This window comes from Aulonocara stuartgranti (assembly GCF_965226115.1).
Source record: "Aulonocara stuartgranti genome assembly, chromosome: 10".
NCBI classification, from domain to species: Eukaryota; Metazoa; Chordata; class Actinopteri; order Cichliformes; family Cichlidae; genus Aulonocara; species Aulonocara stuartgranti.
The window spans coordinates 30710288-30734620 of NC_138946.1; the positions used below are offsets into that span (position 1 = coordinate 30710288).

Here is a 24333-nt window from a genome sequence, read left to right on the forward strand (position 1 = left end):
GAGGAGAATTCAGGGAGGTGAAGTGTAGTGTGAGCTTTGGTCTGTATCCCTACCCTCACCCGTTAGCCCACAGACACCCTTATCTGTCCTCCTACAGCCCGTTGTTTTCCAATCAATAGGCAGCCAACCCAGCTCATTCAGAGCCTGCGCACTGCCAGGTCCTGTGACGATATCAGCTCTCCTCACCCTCCCTTTCCCCACACTTGCTTCCCTCACTAACCTCTCTTTCTCTCTTTGTCCCAGCCCCTTCCTGCTCTCCCTGCCTGCCAGCATTAATTCCCTAATATTCATGAAGTAGGAAGGAGGGGAGGCAAGGGGCTTTGGTAGGAGATGATGCTTGTAGCGAGGTAGCCCACTGTGTACACACAGTGTGAGCATCTTTTCTTTTGTTGTCTGCTTTGACATTCTGCCATAGACCTGAACACACAGAGAGGAAAATATAGCTTAAAATTAATTTATAGATATATACATATATACGAAAAACATCTTAAAAACATGCTTTGTTTTTTAAATGATGATGGAAATGCAAAGGAAAATGCAGAGATAGACACAAGGTAATGATTCATATACTGGAATATAAACCAGTGGCACTCTTAGGTTTTCTCATGTTTTCTCACATATACAAGTCAGATTTATCTTCAGTCCCCTTTTGAGTTGTTCCAAAAGGAAGATTAGGGGGAAAGAATCTGCCTGTTAAAATATGAATTTATCTTTGAGTAGCTCAGGGTTTCACAAGAATTTCTGCATATGTTTAAATTATGGTACACATATCTTTTTGGGTTTGTAAGTCTGCCTGAACACAAGAAGGCAGGAATACTGAGATAAACTAGGAAGCTCAAAGAAACCTGGTTCACAACTTACCTATCTCCAAAAAGTTTACATAGCATTCCAAAGAGTTGGAATACTATGTAAGACACAAACAAAAACAAGATTTACAAATCTGTTAAACCCAAACCTGTTTACTTTAGAACATAGAAAACATATGAAATGTTTGAACTGAGAGATTTTACTGTTTGTTACTATTAGCTCATTAGCAAGTGGTGCTAAAAAGAAACAGCTTTGTAACTAGATGAGTTAATACCATGTAACATGACTGGGTATAATCTACAAAATGCATCTACAAAATGTTGAAAATTTTCAGAATAAGAAGTCAAATTGAACAGGATACAGAAACCATCTTCTCCCAGCCAAAGTTTATTTGAAAAAGAAACTTAAAATGACCTCATGTTTTTCCTTAAAGGATGCATTTTCTCATATTTGGCAGCAGTAATAAACAATGTGATGCCTTTTTCATCCAAGCCTGTGATTTAAATCCAGTTAATCCCTACTTTCGACTCTGTGGTCAAGGTTTAGACCTTTCAGAAAGGTCCATCTGGGCCAGTATGAACATGTGCACTCACATAACAGTCTGTATGTTACTGTCACACTCTGATGCTCAAGTTTCCAAATATCAAAACAAGATCTTCACTTCGGCCAGGAACATCCAGCTCTGAGCAATACATGAGAGGACTAGACTTATTAAAGGTTTCACAGAAAATTAGCAACCAGAGAGAGTTCTGTGCATGCTCTGTGTGTTTTCCCACTTATTTTAAACAGTGATGCTGTGATATTATTTGGACATTTTTCCTGCAACCCAGCACTTCATGAATATTTTCATTTTGTATTTGGTGACAACCATACAAATGAAAAAATGTTAATGAATAATATCCTAGAACTGAAACTGGCAGCTTCAGCAGTCACAGGCAGAGAGGAGTGTTGGTATGACGTCAATACATAGGAGGTGCTGCCCTGGCCTGCTCACAGGCGTGCAGTGTAAAATCAGCATGCGCACTGCAACAAGCCAACAAAAGCCTGCACACACCATCTTCATTAGCCTGCGTGAGCGAAAAAGAGAAAAAAAGGAAGAAAGGAGACATGTCCTGTCAGAGGCCTCGCAGTACTACAGCAACACAGCTCACACAGTCCAGACTGGTTGCCATGGTTATACTGTAACAGCACTGGAAGAGGAATAACTCCATAAATATATATATATATATATATATATATATATATATATATATATATATATATATATATATATATATATATATATATATATATCCATCCATCCATTCGCTTCCGCTTATCCTTTTCAGGGTCGCGGGGGGCGCTGGAGCCTATCCCAGCTGTCATAGGGCGAAAGGCGGGGTACATATATATATATATATATATATATATATATATATATATATATATATATATATATATATGCTAAACAAGGGTGGAGGAATTTGTGTGCAAATAGTCATGAACTACTACACAAATAAAAGTATTTTATTTGAAAATGGGGATAATAAATGCACAACGTATAAAAGAGTGCGTGTTCCTGTGTTATTCCACGTAAACATGTTGCTATCACGCCTCAGTGATGAACACACCTTCAACCCACGAAGAATCGTCAACAAACAGCTGTAGCTTTCACAGGACTTTCACACGAACTCAGTTAAATTATCATGACTTGCTGCACACTGTGTGCCCAAGCTGCTATAAAAATGTACTGATTATTTATTTTAGGGCCACATGTAATACTGTCCCACCAGAAAACGTCTGTTTCTTTAAGGGTTGCACCTATAATTGTGCTCGCACTTATAATGATCACATGGTATCATTTGGGTTGCTGTGCTGAAAACAAATACATGTATGTTCTATTTATAATAGATTTTTTCTTCTGATAAGGCATGAGCCAATGAAGTGGTATGTTTTTTCGCTTGTTTGTTAGTAGGATTATATGTAACCACCAAGCCAAATTTTAGGAAACTTGGTGGAGAGTAGGAGCATGGGAAATGAGATCACAGTCTTTAAAATAGCTTATTCACAAACGATCCTCCTCCTGACTGTCCTTCTAGTTTAAATATATATTTTCTTTTATTCCTGGCAAAGAAAACTATAAAATCATGTCTAAGTAATTTGGTAGATGGAATGCACTGTGGTGAGTATTTTGCTGACATCTTGTGGAGATGACAGGGATATCATATTAACTTACTGAAATGTTTCACGTTTTATAACTGAATGATCCGAGGTAAAAATAAAAATAAATAAAAAATACAGACCGAAGTACAGATACTTGTGTTAAAAAATACTGTAGTAAAAGTTGAAATACTTTTTTTACTCGAGTAAAAGTGAAAAAGTACAGACTCTGAAATGTACTCAAAGTAGAAACAGGCAACAGGTAAAGTATTTTCTGTTGCCTACATGGAAGAGGATGACTTCACACCTAAACAGAAAAATGAGTACAGTCTGGGGTTACAGTGGGATTTGGCAACACTGAGATCTGTAGCTTTTAATATCAGGTATGACAACGCGATAAAAGTCTTTTTTTATTAAATCTCATGAAAATAGGCTTCCAGTACAATATTCTGAACAGATTCTGAACACTACATTTGACAAATTTTTTAATGCTTGTATTGTTAAACAGAATGTGAAGTCTTTTTAAAATGCTTTAGATGGCAATAAACTAACTAACTAGAAGCAAAAACTGCTGCTGAGTGAATGTGTGAAAGACGGAGGTTTGAACGAAAGAAAGCATTTATATTAAAACATTTTATATGTATGCAAGTTCCTTTACAGACAGATGAGTCAACATCTGGTTAGCATAGATCTATGGCAGAGCCCAGAAAGATCAAGACTCAGAATAGCACAACATTTAACAATCATGAACTCGATTAGATAGCACACACATCAGAACACTGCAAAACACATGAGTAATGTTCACATTATTCTCTTATTTTAAAAATGAAGAAACTGAATGTTTTACTGCCTGAGCAATCTGTAGTGGTTGATGTATAGTTTAATGGTCAAATGGAGAAGCAGTGAAGCCCAGATGGAGCTGTGCTGATGCTGTGGCTGTGAAAACTGAACACACGGGATTCTTTATTCTTTTCCATTCATACAATCATGTACAAATTGTTAGATTGGATCATTATATCCATCAGATATATATTATTGGGAGGTATAGTGTGCTTCATAAATAAACCCTAAAGTTGTTTGGTGCCCATCAGCAATGTTCCCTCTAATTTTTCATGTGTCTGAGCGAACACACAAACTCCCTGAGCGGACACTTGGACCACTGTGAGCAACATTAGACGTGTGCACTGTGGTCACGCCAGCATCGAATCCATCCAGGTTACATGGTTTATTAAAATAATCAAATTACAGCGTTTACATTTATGTTAGACTACTTTTAATTAACTGCTTTAGCCCACTTACAATGAAAATGTAAAAAAAATCTTGTTCATGACCTGTGTAGCATGTTAACACTATTGTAAGTAAAAATAACTTGAACTCCAATTTTGAAAACACAACTTTCTTTTTTTATTTATTGTTTTGTATAAAGATCTGACTTGTATTATGAGTATGAGTCTGTGGTCTGGGAGAGTCCTGTAACTCTCTGTCTGCAAAATACAGTATATAATGACCAATGTTGGGCAATTAATTATATAGTTACTTCTTCAAAAAAGTAACTGAGTTTTGCAAACAACAAAGTTTTTTGCAGCTGTTTACCTAAAAATGCAGCCAAGGTGTTTTTTTAAATAAACATTTCAAACTATTTACAGAACAATCAGCTGTTCTGCATCACATTTGATGCCACACAAATTATTTGTGTCACTCCAAAACTAATTTCTGTCCACTATGAGATGAAGGAGAACAACAGCCTGATACCTGCAGGCCTGACAACAGGAGATGTATCACTGCTGTAACACCTGTAACATTCAGCAGTCGCCTCATTGTTCTGACACACACAACAAAACTATTGACTACACTACACACTAACTACACAAGATTTGCGCTTAACGTCGCAAATCTCTCACATCTCAAAACACCGCCGTCACTCCTAAAACTTCCCCCTTTCCTAAACAACTACATGCCATGTTGCCATATCATTCTTTGATTGGTCGACATGGTACATTTTTCGACCAATAGGAAAGGGTGGGGTTTTTTGGTTTTGTTTTTGCTCACAGGCGGAGAGTGCTTTCAAGCGTTTTCCCTATAAAACGCTGTTTTTACGTTTCTTCCTGCAGTAAATATAAATAACGATAGTATTCAGGAAGAAAACCAAACATTGCAGATATTTTTATCATAACTCTGCTTTTCGTGCCCTATCAACACAATTTAAAAACTGGTATAAAGTCCACACTTTTTCTGTCAATTGTTCCGTCTGTCCTGCTCACATCTCCAATGGTTGTACACGTTGTCATTAACGTGGCTTCACTCCACATCAGCCACGCCGCTTTGCTAGCTAAAACACCGGTGTCGGCACATAAGGACGCTGTCATAGCCTGTCAACGACGTTGATTAGCTGCGTATATACGAATGTGAATCGCATCATTGGGATAAGGTGGCATACAGTGGGGCAAAAAAGTATTTAGTCAGCCACCGATTGTGCAAGTTCCCCCACTTAAAATGATGACAGAGGTCAGTAATTTGCACCAGAGGTACACTTCAACTGTGAGAGACAGAATGTGAAAAAAAAATCCATGAATCCACATGGTAGGATTTGTAAAGAATTGATTCGTAAATTAGGGTGGAAAATAAGTATTTGGTCACCTCAAACAAGGAAAATCTCTGGCTCTCACAGACCTGTAACGTCTTCTGTAAGAAGCTTTTCTGTCCCCCGCTCGTTACCTGTATGAATGGCACCTGTTTGAACTCATCATCTGTATAAAAGACACCTGTCCACAGCCTCAAACAGTCAGACTCCAAACTCCGCCATGGCCAAGACCAAAGAGCTTTTGAAGGACACCAGGAAAAGTATTGTAGACCTGCACCAGACTGGGAAGAGTGAATCTACAATAGGCAAGCAGCTTGGTGTGAAAAAATCAACTGTGGGAGCAATCATCAGAAAATGGAAGACATACAAGACCACTGATAATCTCCCTCGATCTGGGGCTCCACGCAAGATCTCATCCCGTGGGGTCAAAATGATCATGAGAACGGTGAGCAAAGATCCCAGAACCACACGGGGGGACCTGGTGAATGACCTGCAGAGAGCTGGGACCAAAGTAACAAAGGTCACCATCACTAACATACTACAACGGCAGGGAATCAAATCCCGCAGTGCCAGACGTGTTCCGCTGCTGAAGCCAGTGCATGTCCAGGCCCGTCTGAAGTTTGCCAGAGAGCACAAGGTTAAATACACGTAGACATTGAGGGCTAGCAGGAGGGACCATGCGCTTACCTGCTGCTCTCTGGCAGGTAGCTCCATGCCCTCCTGGGTTTTAAATGCACCTTAGAACACACATGCATCAACACTACAATGAGCGGGTGGAGGGAGGTTTGGAGTCTTCTCTCACCCCCGTTCTCTGCGACCTGCTGGAGCGGGGGGGATAGGAGGAGGAGTTGGCCGTCCGACTGCGGTCTGGAGTGTGGGGCCTCCCTGCTGCTGCGGAGTCGGGGCGGTCTGCCTCCCCCCACCGCAGGGAAAAGGGTAACACCACCTGGGTCTGGGTGCAGTTCCCCCTCCAGGGGCAAGGGTACCTAGACCCGGTTCGTAGAGTACGCTTGGGGAGTGTGATCGTGTGTACAGCGTCTCTTTATGTCTGTCTCCACGTTGGTTGAGTGTGGAGTGAGTGCATATGAGAGCATGAGGGTGGGAATGGATGTTTGTGTCTGTGTGTGCCTGTATGTCTGTGTCTATATGTCAGGTTGGGTGTCAGGCGCCACCTCTCTGGGGACATCTCAGGCCCTCCAAGGTTTGGAGGCCTATCTCCCCCCACCACCACTTCCCCTGCCAGTGGCGGACTCCCTCAGACATCGGTGCGTTGGTGGGTCTTTGTGTCCGGGGATGGGCGTCCAGGTACACACCGGCTCACTCCTTGGCGGCCGCTTATCGGGGCCTGGAGCCTGGGGCTCGCTCGGGCCACTCCGGAGGTGGGGTGCCCCCGGCCTCTCGGCCTGGGGCTCGGTCACTCAGGCACGGCTGGCTGCCGGCGGAGCTCACGGGCGCGTCACTGCAACTCCCCCTGGCTTCTGCTCCGCGGCTGCTGAGTGAGCCCTCATCTGGGACTCTCCTCAGCTCTTTCTGGGACAGTGGCGTGGCTGCCCCTCTGTTGGTCTTCCTTGGTCTCTTGTGTTCTGGGGGCCTCTGGATGTCTGGAGTTTTGATCTCCTCCATACCTGCTTCATGCCCTGGAGGACGGGGCTGTGGCCCCCCCACACCCTCTAGCAGATCATTACATGAAGGAACCTTTTAAAAAACAAAAAACAAGCGCGTCCATGCTCACAGGTGTACAAACGGGTGATCACACCCACAAACTACACCCTTTTTGGCTCCTACCTCAAAGCACACTGTGTTCTGTTGATCTTATGTGCTGCACAATAATGTTTAATATTTAGTATTTACTGTCATATTCCCATATATCATTGTGATGTTGTTTATTCTATTACTCTTGTTCTCTTCTGCTTGCTTTCTTTTTTCTTTCTCAGCAGGTGATCCAGGTGATTGATATATGCATTTTTTTTCTTTTTTTTTCTGCTCATTCTGTTGGTTTATGTTTTTTGCCCTTCTCCCCCGTCCCTCTTCTCAGCTGTTTCTCTTTCCTTCTTTCTTTCTCCCCTTCTTTCCCCCAGTCAAGTCTGTCCCATATTCAGTAAGTGAAAATAAAATAAACAATAAAAGGTGAATCAAATGGACCATTACGGCAAGGCTGGGATGGTCAATTTGGTAAAGTAAATCCGTTGGGCATCTTTCTTTGCCTTTAGACAACAATTCTGATGGCAAAAGAGCTAAACGGGACAGGCAAAAAAAAAAAAAAAGAGCACATGGATGATACAGCAGAGGATTGGGAGAATGTCATGTGGTCAGATGAAACCAAAGTAGAACTTTTTGGTATAAACTCAACTCGTCGTGTTTGGAGGAAGAAGAATACTGAGTTGCATCCCAAGAACACCATACCTACTGTGAAGCATGGGGGTGGAAACATCATGCTATGGGGCTGTTTTTCTGCCAAGGGGACAGGACGACTGATCCGTGTTAAGGACAGAATGAATGGGGCCATGTATCGTGAGATTTTGAGCCAAAACCTCCTTCCATCAGTGAGAACTTTGAAGATGAAACGAGGCTGGGTCTTCCAACATGACAATGATCCAAAACACACCGCCCGGGCAACAAAGGAGTGGCTCCGTAAGAAGCATTTGAAAGTCCTGGAGTGGCCTAGCCAGTCTCCAGACCTCAACCCCATAGAAAATCTGTGGCGGGAGTTGAAAGTCCGTGTTGCTCGGCGACAGCCCCAAAACATCACTGCTCTCGAGAAGATCTGCATGGAGGAATGGGCCAAAATACCAGCTACTGTGTGTGCAAACCTGGTAAAGACCTATAGTAAATGTTTGACCTCTGTTATTGCCAACAAAGGTTATGTTACAAAGTATTGAGTTGTATTTTTGTTATTGACCAAATACTTATTTTCCACCCTGATTTACGAATAAATTCTTTACAAATCCTACCATGTGGATTCATGGATTTTTTTTTTTCACATTCTGTCTCTCACAGTTGAAGTGTACCTCTGGTGCAAATTACTGACCTCTGTCATCATTTTAGGTGGGGGAACTTGCACAATCGGTGGCTGACTAAATACTTTTTTGCCCCACTGTAGTTCTAATCCCACACGGGAGCAGCCAGTCACTAACTGACTAACACTGCAAAACAGAATTGTTAAAGTTTTAATTTTAATTTCAATTCAGGTTAGATTTTTTTTTGTGCGCAATGCAGATTTTCTGTGCGCAGAGACCGTGCCAGCAGTGCGCAATTGCACACGCGCGCAGCTTAGAGGGAACATTGCCCATCAGAACCATACTGCTATTTCTAATCTGCGTACAAATATTCTTTCATACCTATATTGCTCTTTTAAGATTTGCATAATCACTCTTATTAAACAAAGCACAATATAAATAAATTCATGCTGGTGTACTGCAGAGCCAAGCTCTTAAAGACCTAAGTACAGGTTTTGCTGGAATTTTGCCAAAGATTTACACACATCAAAAATACTATATTAGAACATAAAACTGAAAGCAACAAATGGTCAACCTTATGCTACTGAGGTCATGGACAGGTGCGAGGTCATGTCATGATTTGTGAACTATTCATTTTGAATGTTTTAGTTTTAGTTAAATTATCTTCTTACAGGGTTATCAACTCTGAAACCTCCTCCTGTAAAATGGGGTTTGCTGCTCAGCTGAGGCAGAAGCTCCGGGTGCTCCACCTTGATCTTTGTCCTCTGCTCACTGAGGAGACACACAGTGAACGAAAGGATGAGCAGCTGAACGTTTTCTCAGTGCGTTATATACTGGAGCTTTTAATTAGAACAAAGATCAGCCTCACCTTTGGAGCTTTTTCTCACTTAGGTATTTCTTCGTAACGTTTGCTAGCTCCGTGGCCAGTCTTTGATTCTCACTTTTATACTCATTCATCTTCGAGTCAAGCATCCTCAACTCTGCTATCAGTGCCTGAAAAATAAGATGGAAAAACATATTTTTGTCAGAGATGTGAGAAACCAGTGCCATCTGTCTAAAATAGATATTAAAAAATACTGTCTTTTATGTTGGTGCCAATTTTCTGACTTTAAAACAATATATATTATTTTATTGAAGTCATTATTTATATCAAAAAGTAAACGCAAACAAATGATACAAATCTGTAATTTTCTGCACAAGACCTTGAGCTTTTTGGTTCTGTCTCGGATGGTCCACTGACACTGCTGGAGCTGCTCGGCTGCCTCAGGACCTGGCTGCCGGGCCAGAATGTGCTTTAGCTCCACATACAGCTTCTCCTTTTCCTTCATGGTAAAATTAAAAGAAAGGAAGTTATGGGTAAAGTACATGGCTTAAAAGAAGACCATGCATCTGTGAGTCACACTTATTTTTATGCGTAAACTTCAAAAGACTAATGATCCAAAGAGGCTTGTGCAGGTACAAAGCGAAGATCATTAGTTAGATCAGTTAGTTTAAAACAAGTGTTCAGGTGTTCACCTGCAACAAGAGCTCACGTTCCTCAAGGTCTTGGGTTTTGGCGATCAGGCGCTTTTGTAAGGACTGAATCTTACGGATGAGCTCGTATTTACCAGGGTCACTCCCCTGCAAGTCAGTCATTTAGAACATGTGAAAAAGAAAAGCTAGTGCTATGAAAGTTACGAGCTAACACAAGGATAAATCATTCACCTCTAGTTGCCTCCATCTGTGAATATTTATCGGCTTCAGTTGCTCCTCAAGCACGCTGTTCCTTGCTCTCTCTCTGAGCAGCTGCCTCTGCAGATGAAACAGCTCTTGCCTAAAATACAGGATTACATATTAACATAATTTCCATTTAAATTCCGTCAAACTGGAGGCAAAAACAACATTCTACTGCTTCACTCTATTAATTAAGAGTTTAAAAATGAATCCATTGTGAAAATATCACAAGAAATACTGGAATTTTTTAAAGGATCTATGTGAAACAATTTACTGTTTGACAGCAGCGATTCCTACCTAACAATCTTTCCATCTCACTCCTTTTGGCTCTTTTACTCTAAATACTGCGCTCTGCGGGTCCCCTCATTCCTTTTCCTTTTTGTGCTCAATGCTTGTATCTTGCCTTCCTTCTCCTTCTTCACTATTGGCCACAAATGCCTCCCTTTACCTCAGCTCCTCTGTGTTGGGCAAAGTCTTGTCAAGGATGCTTTTCTTGCGTCTGAGCCTCTTGATCTCCAGCTTGAGCAGGCGGATGTCTTCGATCCTCTGCTTGTAGTGAAAGTCCCCCTTGCTTAGGATTGACTGCTGGATTCTGATCTTCTCATACAACAGTGTACGCTCGTCATTGCTATGCAGCAGCTGCTTGCCCAGGCTGTCCCGCTCTCTGATCACCTTGAGAGAACACATAATCAGAGTCTTTTTCTGTCTCTCTCTACCCGTCTATGTTTCTCCTTCTTTACCTGTTCCAGTTGTTTCTTCTGTTGGGTCTGCTCAGCATCAGCATCCGATATTATCTTCTGCAGTTTTTGCTGCTCTGTTTTCTGGCTGTCTACACACTGCTTTGTTTCTTCCAGCTGGAGCTTGATCAGCTGCAATTCTGCCTGTAGGAAATGCAGGAAATTTAGATAGGAGCAAACATGGATTTAATTCAGTTCAAGACAATTTTATCTATATACCACCAATTCATAATTGCAATCCCCCCATTTACATGTATATATTGAAATCTGTCAGTTACTCACTGGAGTAATTCAAATCACTCCAGTGGTTTAATACCTGTGGGTGAAAGCCATCTCCTGTAATGAAATTTATTCTCTAGTGCTGTGTAGTGGATCATTATAAAATTAAAGGCAATCAAAAAAATTGGTGAACAAGACAGGATTTTCAGGAAATACTGTTCAGCCTGAAATGTCAACACAAGTGATTAGAAGTGATGCCAACTGAGTCTAATAAAAAAGCTAGATCACTATATCAGATATAAAACCTCTCAATTTAGCAATATGTGTTTTTATATTACCAATGTTTAGGATTATGATTTATTAAATGAACTTCAGAGATGCTGTGATCCCGAACATTGTAAGAGTTAAAGTAGAAACTGTTTGGTGAGAAGGCAAAAAAGTGGACAGAGGAGTGGGGACCATTTCTTAATAAACTTTCCCAACTGTGATTGGTTGGCTACATTCTTTTTAAAATGCCAATCCCAGTATTGAAGTGGTATTTTTCACAGGGTATTTAAGGTACTCTCTGTTGTCACTCTGCTCTACTCTGCACTGTCTCACAGCAAACATCATTATTTACATTAGCGGTCTAGTATAAGTGCAGACAGATTCATGGTTTCTTATGAACTCTCCCTCACATCTTTTATTCACCCAATTACGATTTCCACTGATGTCATGGATGATAAACAAAAGACACAGAGGGAATTATTCCACTGCAACGCCACTGTACCCTAAATGCAACATGAGAGGAAGCTCAAAATGTCAAGAGTAGTGCAACAAACAGCAGCTGAAGCACGTGGAAAACAACCGTTTTCAAACCTCCCCCCCAAAAAAAGAAACAGTAAAAACAACAGGCAAACAACAGAGAGAAAATCAACCATTCACGCTCCCATCCACATGTATGGTAAACATGGAAGCACCACCCAAACAGTCACAGGGAGAAACTCCACACAGTTGGTGTAAACCCAGGATCATCTAGCTTGGAAGTGACTGTGTTGACCAACTGAAGTAATAAGCATTTTCTAGTGAAACACTTCCCTCTACTGGTGAAAGTTTTAGTTACATTTTGCAGAAGGCATTTTGTACTATTTTATAAAAGCATTTATAAAGAAGAATTTAAATCAATTAAATCAATTTTAGAAAACTGTACAATACAGGCAAAACCATCCAGAATGGCAATGGTGGGATTCAAATGAATATATATTTTCACAAGAATCAAGTTACTAAAAAGACAAATCAGCAGATAAATAAGGACGAGGTCAGACCCACACTCCATCATGAACCACTGTGGAACCTTTCTGTACCTTGAGGGTCTCGTTTTCTTTCTCTAAGCGTTTGTGCTCCTGTTGATCCTTGGCAAGGGCCAGCTCTTTCCCACTGATCTCATCTCTGAGTCGGGTGACCTGGTTGTTCATGGTCTTCATCTTCCTCTTCATCTCTGCAATCTCTTCCTAAGGGAGAAAGATAGAACACAATGACCACACAGAAAAGGGAAGAAGAGAAAAGATGAAGAGGAATTACAATATAAACATCTGTAAATATGGTGTGTTCAACCTTTCCCTGGTGTAATTAAGCTCTGCTGAGTGATGACACCAGCAGTGATTCACATCATCACTTTGCTATTACCTGAGTTTCAATGAGGTTTTTGCTGTAGAGGTTCCTTTCAGACACGACAGTCTCCAGCAAGTTCTCGTGCTGTTTGAGCTTGCACGCAGCCTCAGTGACCTTCTTCTTCCAGTCAAATATCTCTGTTTCTCTAACTTCTACATCATTCATTTTTTGTTGTACCTGTGGAAAGAGGAAAAGTCCCATTTGTAAAAAAAAACCAAAAACGAACAAGCTAATCCAGGAGACTAGCTCCTCCTGCAAGACCTGCCTTCTGTATGAGGTTGCTGGTCTCGTTGATGTAGCGGTCACGCTCTTTCTCCAGCTGCTGGATGATTTTGCGCTGCTTCTGGGCCTCCAGGCGGTAGCCGCTGATCTCGTGCTCCAACGTTTTCTTGTCCTGCTCAAGGAGCTTGACAAGGTTTTGCTGCTTCTCAGTTGACTGCACAGCTTTGATTAAGTTCTGCTCATGGGAATACAAGCATAAAAACAGTAAGCATTAACATAGGCTCCAGCTGCTGAGGACCAAAAGGAAGACACACTCATTTAGTACTGTTATACAGAAACAACTGGTTACTGAATATGAAGAGTGATTGAGGCAAGTACCCTGTAGACCTCTTCTATATCAGTTAATCATAATCACACATTTATCACAACAAAAAATAAATAACAAAAATTCTGAATTAAAAACTGAGAAGTTTAACTATTTTTTTAAACATATGTTCTTGAGTTTGATGTCAGCCTGTGTGTACACAGTCAACAATGTGGAAACCAGTACTGAATCTCTTCTGGTATTACAAACAAAATGATTTTGTGTATTAATGTCTGCATGAAAAATAATATCAATATCGAGCATGTTTTGTCACCAGATTAAAAAACACAAGGTAAAACTCCTCCATCCATAGAAAAGAGAGATATAGACAACATCCAGAACCACTGCTAAGCTCCCAGAGCACAAAATCTTTTAAAACTGGCCTGTGATCTGAATACTCAGATGCCACATCCTCAACAGCAATCATCCAGCTTAAAGCTTTCTTCTTGGTAGAGAAAAAAATACATCCATGAAAACCCTTCATGATTCTGATCCAGCCACAGGAGCACCACAATTCAGGGTACTCTTAGTGCTGGTTCTTAGCCTGGATTAATGGGGAGGGTTGTGTCAGAAAGGGCATCTGGTGTAAAACTTTCTCAAATATATATGTGTGTCATCAGGAATGAGATTTCCACACTGGATCGCTCAGGGCCCAGGTTAACAACAAATCGCCCCGGGTGCTGTTGGGCAGTGCCGATGGAAACTGTGCTACTCTTGGCTGAAGACAAAGCGGGAGGAGGGGGACAGGGTGTGTTAGGAGGCAACGAGAGAGAAGGGAAGTCAGGAGTGTTGAGGTGAGAGTGGGATTTTAAATATAAAGATTATGACTGATAAAGGGAGAGAGAACAAAGGCTGATTTAAGGCAGGGATCTCCAACTTCAGTCTTCGAGAGTTACTGTCCTGCAGCTTTTAGATGCATTCTTGTTCCAACATACCTGAATCAAATTAATGGCTTGTTTCCAGACCTTTGCCAAACTGGAAGACATGCTGAAGAGTTCATTCAACCATTTGATTCAGCTGTGTTGGAATAGGGATGCTAGGGATCAAAAAGCTGCAGGGCAGTAGCTCTCGAGGACTAGAGTTGCATCCTCACACAATAACCTGATATAGGGTATTGTGTGAGGATGCAACTGTCCCACCATGATGTAGATAGGAAACAAAATGGAGTAGGGGTAATCTTGAAGGGTGAGCATGGTGGAGGTAAAGAGAGGGTCAGAGAGGGCTATGAAATCCTATGCGAACTGGCAAGCATTTCAATATTGGCCTCATCAGTTCCCAAACACTTACAGAGCCTACCTACCTACATAACAAAATTAGATTTGTTAAAAGGGTACTGGCAGGTTCCTTTAACTAGTAGAGCCTCTAATATTTCAGCTTTTGTTACTCCAGACCATTTCCTGCAGTACACAGTAATGGCATTTGGTATGCGAAATGCACCAGCCACTTTCAAACGGCTTATAAACTCTGTGTTAGCAGGCATTAAAAACTGTAACGTGTATTTGGATGATATCGTGATATATTCGTTGTGCTGGACTGAGCACATTAGCACACTAAGGAATGTTTTTGGTCATTTAGCCCAGGCTTCCCTAACCTTGAACCTGGCAAAATGTGAATTTGCCAAGGCAGTAGTGACATACCTCGGCAAGCAACTGGGACACTGCCAGGAGTGCCCTGTAAATGCAAAGGTGGAAGCTGTCCTGAGCTACCCTGTGTCCACCACAAGACGGGAGCTCAGGCGCTTCTTGGGTCTAGTGGGCTACTACAGATGTTTCTGCTGGAATTTGTCGACAGTAGTGGCTCCTTTGACTCGTTTGTGCAGTCCAAAGGAACCCTTCAATCACAACCAGAGATTGATGAGTTGGGCATTGCTTGCTCAAGAGTACAACATAGACATCAGACATAAGAGAGGTATGGACAATGTGGTAGCTGGTGCACTGTCCAGGACGCAGTGTTAAACTCCCTAACGAACTCGGTGGTATGTGTTAAAAGTATGTCTGTTTTATTTTGTGTAATATTTTATGTGGGGGGGGGGGGTGTTACGGTCGCTGACCTCTAGTGGCTCTCCCTATGTGAGAGAGAGCCTTTTCTCCCTCTCCTGTGTTCCAGGTCTGCCTCATGAGCTGCAGCTGAGGTGTGTTACAGCTAGTCAGCCAGGGCATACAGACTGCCATCTCAAACCACCACACCTTGTCTTCTTCCCCCTTTTTGCTCAAGCTGTGAGCTGCAGTGGTTTGGGCAGCAATCTGCGGCTGCGTGTGTGTGAATTTACAACTTTGGTGTAACCTTGGTGTGTTGTGTTTTTTTGTGAGTAAGGGTGTGCCTTTACTAAGATATCTGTGAACCACAGTGGAAGCAGGTAGGGGTTCTCTGCCATTTTTGTTTCAATCATTTTCTCCTGTTTTGTGGCCAGTCAGGGAGCTCAGCTAATGCACTTTTGTTTTTCGATAGAGAAAACTCAGTTTGTTTTTAGTTAGAAAGGGGGTGTTTTGTTTGTTGTTTTGGCCTTGGAGACCCTGACGAACAGAGCTTCCCTGTGTTCATACTTGCTTAAGTAGTGTTGTGTAATGAATCGTGTTTTACTGACATCTACCTTGGGGAAGTTTATCATTTCTTTTTCACTTTGTTACCCCCCAACACTTTGCTTTTAAGTGGGGCGTAACATGCTCATAAAAGAACGGGTGAGATGACCCAGCAGCTTTCAATTTGTGTCAAAAGTGCAGAACTCAAACTATATCATCATAGTTTTAATCCTAACAGTGCAGTTAAGTGGACTTGAAGTTTTCATACATATTAGCCTTAGACCACAAAAATAGATTAAAGCCAACAAAATACCCATGCTTATGTACTGGACACATCTCACTGTAAATGAACGTGAACCATAGTGAAAAGCAAACATGTTATATAGTAAATCATCTCAATACATATTTGGGGTTCAGGTATTTGTTTTTGTCTGATATTGCAAAGGAGCATTTACTAGCAGTGGTTTATGCTGCTCTCCCGAAGTGCAGGGATGATTATACAGTATTATAATTATGACCTCAGAGGCTTAAAAAGGTTACGTTGTAATCAGATTCAAAATGAGCACATCCTATAAAATGTCCCAGCTTGGTTGATAGTGTGTCACAGAACTATAAACTATAACGGATACCTTATTTAAGATGTCTCTCTCTCGGATCAGCTCCTCTATGGCTTTCTTGTCAGCTTCTACTTGCTTCTGAGAAGATTCAAGATCTGTAGAGGAAGAAGGGTGATGATTACTAAATGATGTCTGCTCACGGTCAGTTGTGTTGAACATTTCAAAATTGACCATTTTTCTTCCATTAGTGTGGCGCTGTGTCATCTGAAGTCATTTCTCAGGCCTAGAAATTGCACTGAAAAATTACACTGCAATTTAGAAGGCTTTGTGGTGTCTCACTCATTAATGAAAATGACGGTAGCACACAAAAGTAGATCAAACTAACACTTAGTGCTGCATCCCTCTACTCTGTTCTGATCAGGTGTTTGTGTGCATTTCTAACAATCTTAACACTTTCTTACTTTTTGGCCTCATTAAGTCAGCCACCAATACAATATGTATCCATGGCCACAAAAGAAACACGTTCTCCAAACTCCTTCAAAGGATTTTTCATTGCAGGATTTTGTTCGTAATACCAAAAAGCCACTTACATTCTGGCTTACAGTTTGTTTGTTTTTTTTTGTTTTTTTATCATAGTGATTACTGTCACTGCCTCAAAATTATATATTATTCAGTATACGCCTGTAAAATTTCTACTTCAAAGTTGCAGATGTCAGACGGTCATGTGCTTGTGTTTCATGAGTCATAAGGTAAGCTCCTTTACCTTTCTCCAGACCAGCGATCTGTGCTTTCAGGGTCTCCCGTTGCACATCCACATCAGCTTTCTGATCCTCTATCTGGTGGAACTTCTTCTGGATGGCTTCTCTCATCTTTGTTTGTTTGGCAACTTCCTGACGCAACTGACTCACCTCCTCCTCTCTCATCTGACCAGTGGGGGCAGCAGGGTGTTTGAAACATTACACACAGTGATGAAAGAGGGATATGGACAGCATATGTCATTGTACATGCAGGACACTGACGCTGACTACATTCTGATATGTCTTAATGAACTCTCTGAACAGTACCATGTTGTGACTGTTTAAGTGTACATTAGTGGACAACAGTGTACCTTAAGCTCATTTATATTCTGTTGATTTTGCAGGGAGAGGTGTTCTTTGGTTGATGACAGCTGCTCACACTCGTGCTGCAGCTTGGTGTTCTTCGTCTGCATCTGCTCCAACTCCTTGGTTGACTTTTCATTCAAAATCTGTTGCAGTTAGAGAACAAATATGTATTCTTTCTTTCAAATCAATTCAATTTTATTCACATATTGCCAAGTCACAAAACCCTGACCTTTAGGTAAGGACCCTAAAATACTAGAAAGAGGCCCTGAGTAAATGTGGTTATCCCAGCTGGACATTTGTCAAATCTAGGAAGGCAGCTAAAGAAAGCTCCAGCCGATCCAGGAGGGAAGGACAACTGCTGCCTAAGAGAAAACCTGTAGTGATCCTGTATGTGTCAGGAGTATCGGAACAGTTGAGACACATTTTTTCTAAAGATTTTTCTCTGTAGTTTTTAAATCCCAAAACAAGGTGTGCCAAAAATTAGTCCACCGCAGGGATCGGGTCCCTCGACACAAACAGAATAACATAGTGTGAGCTGTTAAGTGCCAGGAGGATTCCCAGGATTTATACATCGGGGAAACCAAACAATCTCTGGTGAAGCGGATGGCACAACACAGAAGAGCAACCTCGTCAGGCCAGGACTCCGCAGTTTATGTACACCTACAGACCAGTGGACACTCTTTCACTGATGAGGATGTTCACATCCTGGACAAGGAGGAACGCTGGTTTGAGCACAGAGTCAAGGAGGCCATTTACGTGAAAAGGGAAAGACCATCTCTGAATCGAGGAGGGGGCCTAAGGGTACATCTATCACCATCTGACAATGCTGTGATTGCAACCATTCCCCACCTGTGTGAATGGGACTCATGGCCATTGATCAATGATCAGTTTACCTTGATCAGTGTTTGTTGATCAATGGTCATGAGAATTTGCATATTAATGATCAAGGAACTGACCCCCAGCTCATTGTTCATTCATTAGCTTCAGTCATTATGCAAATGTCCTGTTTATAAGATTGGGGAAACCTGCAGTCAGCTGAGACTGAAGAAGTCACTTGGATGAGTTACCAAACGTTTCTCCCACTGAAAACGCTGCGTCCAGATGAACACAATCAACCTTTTAGGATTTACTTACCTGGATGATTGAGGATGCATCAAGACAATACTTGGCCTTCCTGGGGTTCACTGCCCTCAGTGTGCGCCTCACCTCATATTCCTGCACTATGAGGCTTGGGCTGCTGCTGTCCGATGTTTTTGCTGCTGCTGCCTCTGGTCCCTTCACCTCAAAGCGTGCGAAGAAGTGGTTCAGCTCCTCTGCAAGCTCCGCGTTACCCTCAGTCAACGTGGTATTGCCAGGTTTGTAGTTGGTTAAGTGCTGAACTCCCTGCCATACCTGTCGTGAGTTGTTGGTGGTGAAGTGGTCTTCGATCCTTCTCTAAAAGAGTGTGCAGACCAGCTGGCTGGGGTCTTCACTAAGATCTTCAACACTTCACTGTCCCAGTCCTGCATCCCGCCGTGCCTAAAGTCAGCCACAATTGTCCCACTGCCAAAGCGTACCAACATTAGCAGCCTCAACGACTACCGACCAGTTGCTCTAACACCTGTTATAATGAAGTGCTTTGAGAAACTGGTCCGACGTCACATCATGTCCTGCCTGCCACCCACACTCGACCCGCTCCAGTTTGCATACAGAGCTAACAGATCAACTGAAGATGCCATTGCTACAACGCTCCACACCACCATCTCTCACCTGGAAGTGCAGGGCCGTTACGCCAGGCTGCTCTTTGTTGACTTTAGCTCTGCTTTCAATACGATACTCCCGGACAGACTAATAGATAAACTGCTGGAAATTGGACTTCCTTCCACCACCTGCCGCTGGATCAGAGACTTCCTCTCAGACCGTGTACAGAGAGTTAGAGTGGGGCCTCATCTTTCCTCAGCCCTCAGCCTCAACACCGGCTCTCCACAAGGCTGTGTACTGAGTCCCCTACTGTACACTCTGTACACACATGACTGTGTTAGTTCCCACCCAGACAACACAGTCATCAAGTTTGCAGATGATACCACTGTGGTGGGGCTCATCTCAGGGGGAGATGAGACTGCATACAGAGCTGAAGTTCAGAGGCTGTCAGATTGGTGTGCAGACAACAACCTGGACCTCAATACCACCAAAACAAAAGAACTGGTAGTTGACTTCAGAAGGAGGAAGTCCAAGCTGCAGCCTGTCAGCATCAACGGGGAGTGCGTGGAAAGGGTCTCCAGTTTCAAGTTTCTGGGTGTGCACATAGACACAGACCTCCAATGGAGCTCTAACACCTCTGCGGTCTTAAAGAAGGCCCAACAGCGTCTCCACTTTCTGAGAATCCTCAGAAAAATGGACCTGAAGAAGGAGCTGCTGACCGTCTTCTACCGCTGCTCCATTGAAAGTGTGCTGACATATTGCATCGGTGTGTGGTTCTCCAGCTGCACCACAGCACACAGAAAGGCACTCCAGAGGGTCATCAACATGGCCCAAAAAATCATTGGACATCCTCTTCCCTCCCTGAAGGACCTGTACAGCACTCGCTGTCTCAAGAGGGCACGCAGCATCCTACGGGACTGCACACACCCAGGACACCGGGTGTTTAAGCTGCTGCCGTCTGGCAGGAGGTTCAGGCTGCTGAGGTCCCGAACAAATAGACTCAAGGACAGCTTTTACAACAGGGCAATAGCCCTGATCAATGTAAATAGCTGACCTGACTGGATACCTCCCTGGACTTTTTAGGGGGAGGTAACAATGTTTAAAACGATAACAATAATATTTATATTTATAACAAGGTGCAATAATAATTAATGTGCAATATTAACAGTGTGCAATACACATACACTTATTCTTCTTTTTTATACTAAGTTAATATACTGTGTTGTGTTGTTTGTTACGTTGTGATGTGTCATATCGTGTCGTGTTGTGTTATATGTAGTGCCGACGTAGGACAGTTTTTCCAATTTCATTGTACTACTGTACTATGTATGACTGTGCAATGACAATAAAGAGTTATCTTATCTTATCTTACTAGAAAGAAGCTGTGTCACTGCAACTCTGCTCTGCCACCTCCAGCTCAGTTTCCTGTCTTTTTCTTTAGTGGCAGCATCAAAACCACACAAAACCTCACTAAAAACCTGTGAAAATTCCCTTTCACTCGTGCTGCTGTCTTTCTATCCCAAATCACCCCTTGCACTTGTTTCCACCCACTCTGCCCTGACTGCACACTCTTCCTCACTTCTTTTTTGGACTGTCTGTTACTTTGTATGGAAGTAACAAGTATGGAAGTTTGAAATTGAAATAGGAGCTAATTCGCTATACTTATTTGTAAAGGTAATTATTACAAATTCTTGTAAAGTAAGAAAAAGTAAGTTTTCGCAAGAATTTGAGGCATTTTTTTTTCCTTTTAAGCACAACATCTAAATATGTAAAATACACAACATACAACTAACAAAAAAGATTCATGCAATAATAACCTATGGTTTTAGCTGAGACAATAACTACAATAGCAGTTACTTTTGAACATGTCACACCAGAAATATAATCCATCCCACTTCCTTGCTTACTTTTAGCTCTTTTAGCTGCTGCTCCAGTTTCTGCTGCTCCTCTTTAGCCTTTTGGCCTTGCAGATTCAGAACTTTGATTTCACCCATCCTGGCCTCCATATCGACATGCATCTGCTTTACCTCCTTATCCAGCTTTTCCTTCAGCCTCATCTCGCGGGAAATCTCATTCTGTTGCACCTGAAGCTCCTGTTGGAGCTGGGTTTAGACAGGAAACAAGCAGTAGTCTGGAGTTAGAGTGGAATTTTATTGTGTTTGTCAGAGTCAATGGTCATGCAATCCTACCTCGAGACCAAAACATGCTAATAGAAACTGCATGAAGTCATCTATAGAACCAGAAAATACTACATTAGTGCATGTTTATGTGTATTGGGGTTTGTATTGGGTTGCAATGGCTTTGTTTAGTTTTTCTCTCAGACCCTCTGCTGTAGTCAGCAGCTTATCCCTCTCTTTGGTCAGCTCATCAATCATGTTAAATAGATCACTAAAAACCAAAAGAAAAAACACACAGACATGTTAAAAATGGTTTAATCCGACATCTGTACAGTCAAAAGAATGGGCCACAGACACACTTCTGTTTCCTGTCTTTTTTTTAAATGAATTGTAATAATTTTCAAATATGACACAGTATACACTCAGGGGTAGTAATACTGTGTCATATTTGAAAATTATTACAATTCATTTAAATATGTAATTACAGACACCCATTATTAACAGAGTTTCTGTTTTGCAGGCAAAGTTTAAATCACTAATCCTTGCTGTGTGTTGCATTATTAGATACAAATGCTTTTACCTGTGAAATACTCTCCATGGCACGCTCTCGTTTGGCCTCTATCTCTTGCTGGGTTGCAATGGCTTTGTTTAGTTTTTCTCTCAGACCCTCTGCTGTAGTCAGCAGCTTATCCCTCTCTTTGGTCAGCTCATCAATCATGTTAAATAGATCACTAAAAACCAAAAGAAAAAACACACAGACATGTTAAAAATGGTTTAATCCGACATCTGTACAGTCAAAAGAATGGGCCACAGACACACTTCTGTTCTTGGTCCCTGGAAAACCCAGTCTGAATTTCAGCCATTTTTGTTAGGTTGGAAACATCTTCTTGTAGTTTCCTGATTGTCTCTTTGTCCTTCTTCTCTTTATCATGAGCAGCATCAACCATTTTCCAGGCTTTATCCAGCTCCTACAATGTAAGCAAATTATTTTCTTTAGCAGAAGCTACATGATAAAGAAAACGTAAAAAAACAAAAACAAAACATTTCTATACCCGTTACCTCATGATCAGAAAATGATTGCTATGGTCAAGCACCTAAATGAATAAGCTATTCTGCACTATGCTGTAGTTCTTGTGTTTGGGGCACATACCCTTTTTAGTGATGTTATTGTTGTTGCATCTTCCTGGGATAATTTCAGGGCTGCAGCCACCTTAGTTGAGGTGGACACAATCTCTGCATTCAGCTCCCTGCATTTAGACATTAGCCTTTTTTCGTTCTCTCTTGACTTCTTCAGCGCATGGATGAGCTTCTCATACTCCACCCGGATTTTGTCCATGCTCGCATCGCCAACCAGCTCACTGAGGACCAACTGAAACTCTGCCAAGGACTCAAAAGAGTCTTCTCCTGTTGATCCCGTCTCCTGGAAACACAGCAGGTAAACTGTAAGTCTATCAGTCAAATCAACTGTATTTAAAGCACATTTAAAGCAATGTCATTTTATCAGACCAAATACAAATCATAAACCCTTTAACAAAAATCAAAGTAAACATCTATTTTAAAGCACATTTAAATAAAAAGACAAGCAAATTTTATTAAAAATTAAATTAACTATCTCGGTTAAGATTTGGACGGAATGCGTGAGCACCAATAAGAAAATCTGACTCGATAGAAACAAAAAACAAACAAACAAACAAGAGACCTCCCTGACTAAAAGCAAGTGGAAATAATATTTCAGCTGTTGGAGGGCACTTTTTGTGGAAGGTCAGACTATTTCAGGGTCTGGGGGCAACAGCTGTGTCTTAAACCAATTCAGGACTTCTACAAAGCCACGCTGTTGCAAGATATACAGCATTTTCTCATTGAAATATACAAGGCTTTCCCAGAAAAGACATTATCTGGATGACAGCATATGTTGCTCGCAAACGTGCATATACCTCTCAGCATTGATAATGCCTGTCCAGATGTGCAAGCTGCCAGTTCCACTATCACTAATGCATCTCCATAGTATCAGATATGCAGGTCTTTGAAGTGATAGCAAGAGGCCAGATGGTCCCTCTCTTCTTTATTCAAGACGAGGCAGTGTCCATGCACTTCCAACACTAGTTTCAAACTTTGATTCATCTGGCCACAGAACAGTTCAAATAAATTGCAATTTATGCAAACTATGTTCTCACACAGAGAAATGCTGCTGAGCCCATGCAATGATTTCCATGACAGAGTCCTGCTGTTTTTTAATGAAACACTGCTTGAATGACCAAAAACTGTCGGACTCCAATACTGGTTTTCAGTCTTGCACAGATATTTATTCTTACTTCTGAGAACTTCTGCTTCTCTAAGCTGCTCTTTTATAGTCAGTCATATTACTGAACTGTTGCCAGTTCACTTAATTGCTTACAAAAAATGTTCCGCATGCTGTTTCTTTTTAGAACCACTTACTTTTTCAGCCTTTTTTGCCCTGTTCCAGATTTTTTACGACTTGTTACTGTTATCAAATTCAAAATGATCTAATATTTTTAATGAAATAGTAAAATGTCTTGCGCTAAAAAAAAAAGATATATTTTCTCTGTTCTGTTATAAATAAAATATGAGTGTATGAGATTTTTTACACAGACTCATGAGGACACTGAGACAATCCTTTCCACAACAGATGAGCCCACTACTTGCTTTATGCTATTATGCGCTAAGTCTAAAATGTCTCTCCTTAGCTTTAATGAAAAGTCAAACAATGACATTTTTCACACCTTAGTTAGCCGTTTAATAGCCAGTGTTCGTCTGTGATACTCTGACTAAACCATTTTCAAGACAAACTTACCTCCATGCTACCAAGTCAAAGTCACTTTATATTTTCTGGGTAAAATTCCTTAGCATAGCACTGGGGTTTCTATCAACAGAGCTGTGTCATTGGTTGCTAAGCAACCGTGATCTCGCGAGAGGCATGGATCTCGAGGATTTACGAAGGAACGGAGCT

General features: G+C 41.6%; 1 protein-coding gene across 1 annotated transcript; it reads right to left on the reverse strand.

Moving 5' to 3' along the window:
- Positions 1-6: 6 nt before the first annotated feature.
- cfap58 (cilia and flagella associated protein 58) lies at positions 7-24261 on the reverse strand. The gene is made up of 19 exons (XM_082549205.1): positions 24178-24261; positions 22516-22785; positions 22185-22333; positions 21946-22096; positions 21156-21350; positions 17574-17711; positions 17229-17388; positions 16538-16620; positions 13069-13260; positions 12819-12980; positions 12497-12643; positions 10938-11078; positions 10646-10869; positions 10189-10297; positions 10000-10104; positions 9687-9806; positions 9353-9477; positions 9156-9255; positions 7-417 (listed from the first exon to the last, which is right to left on the reverse strand). The coding sequence occupies exons 1-19, from the start codon at positions 24181-24183 to the stop codon at positions 10-12; spliced, it is 2985 nt and encodes a 994-aa protein (XP_082405331.1). The 5' UTR covers positions 24184-24261; the 3' UTR covers positions 7-9.
- Positions 24262-24333: the final 72 nt, after the last annotated feature.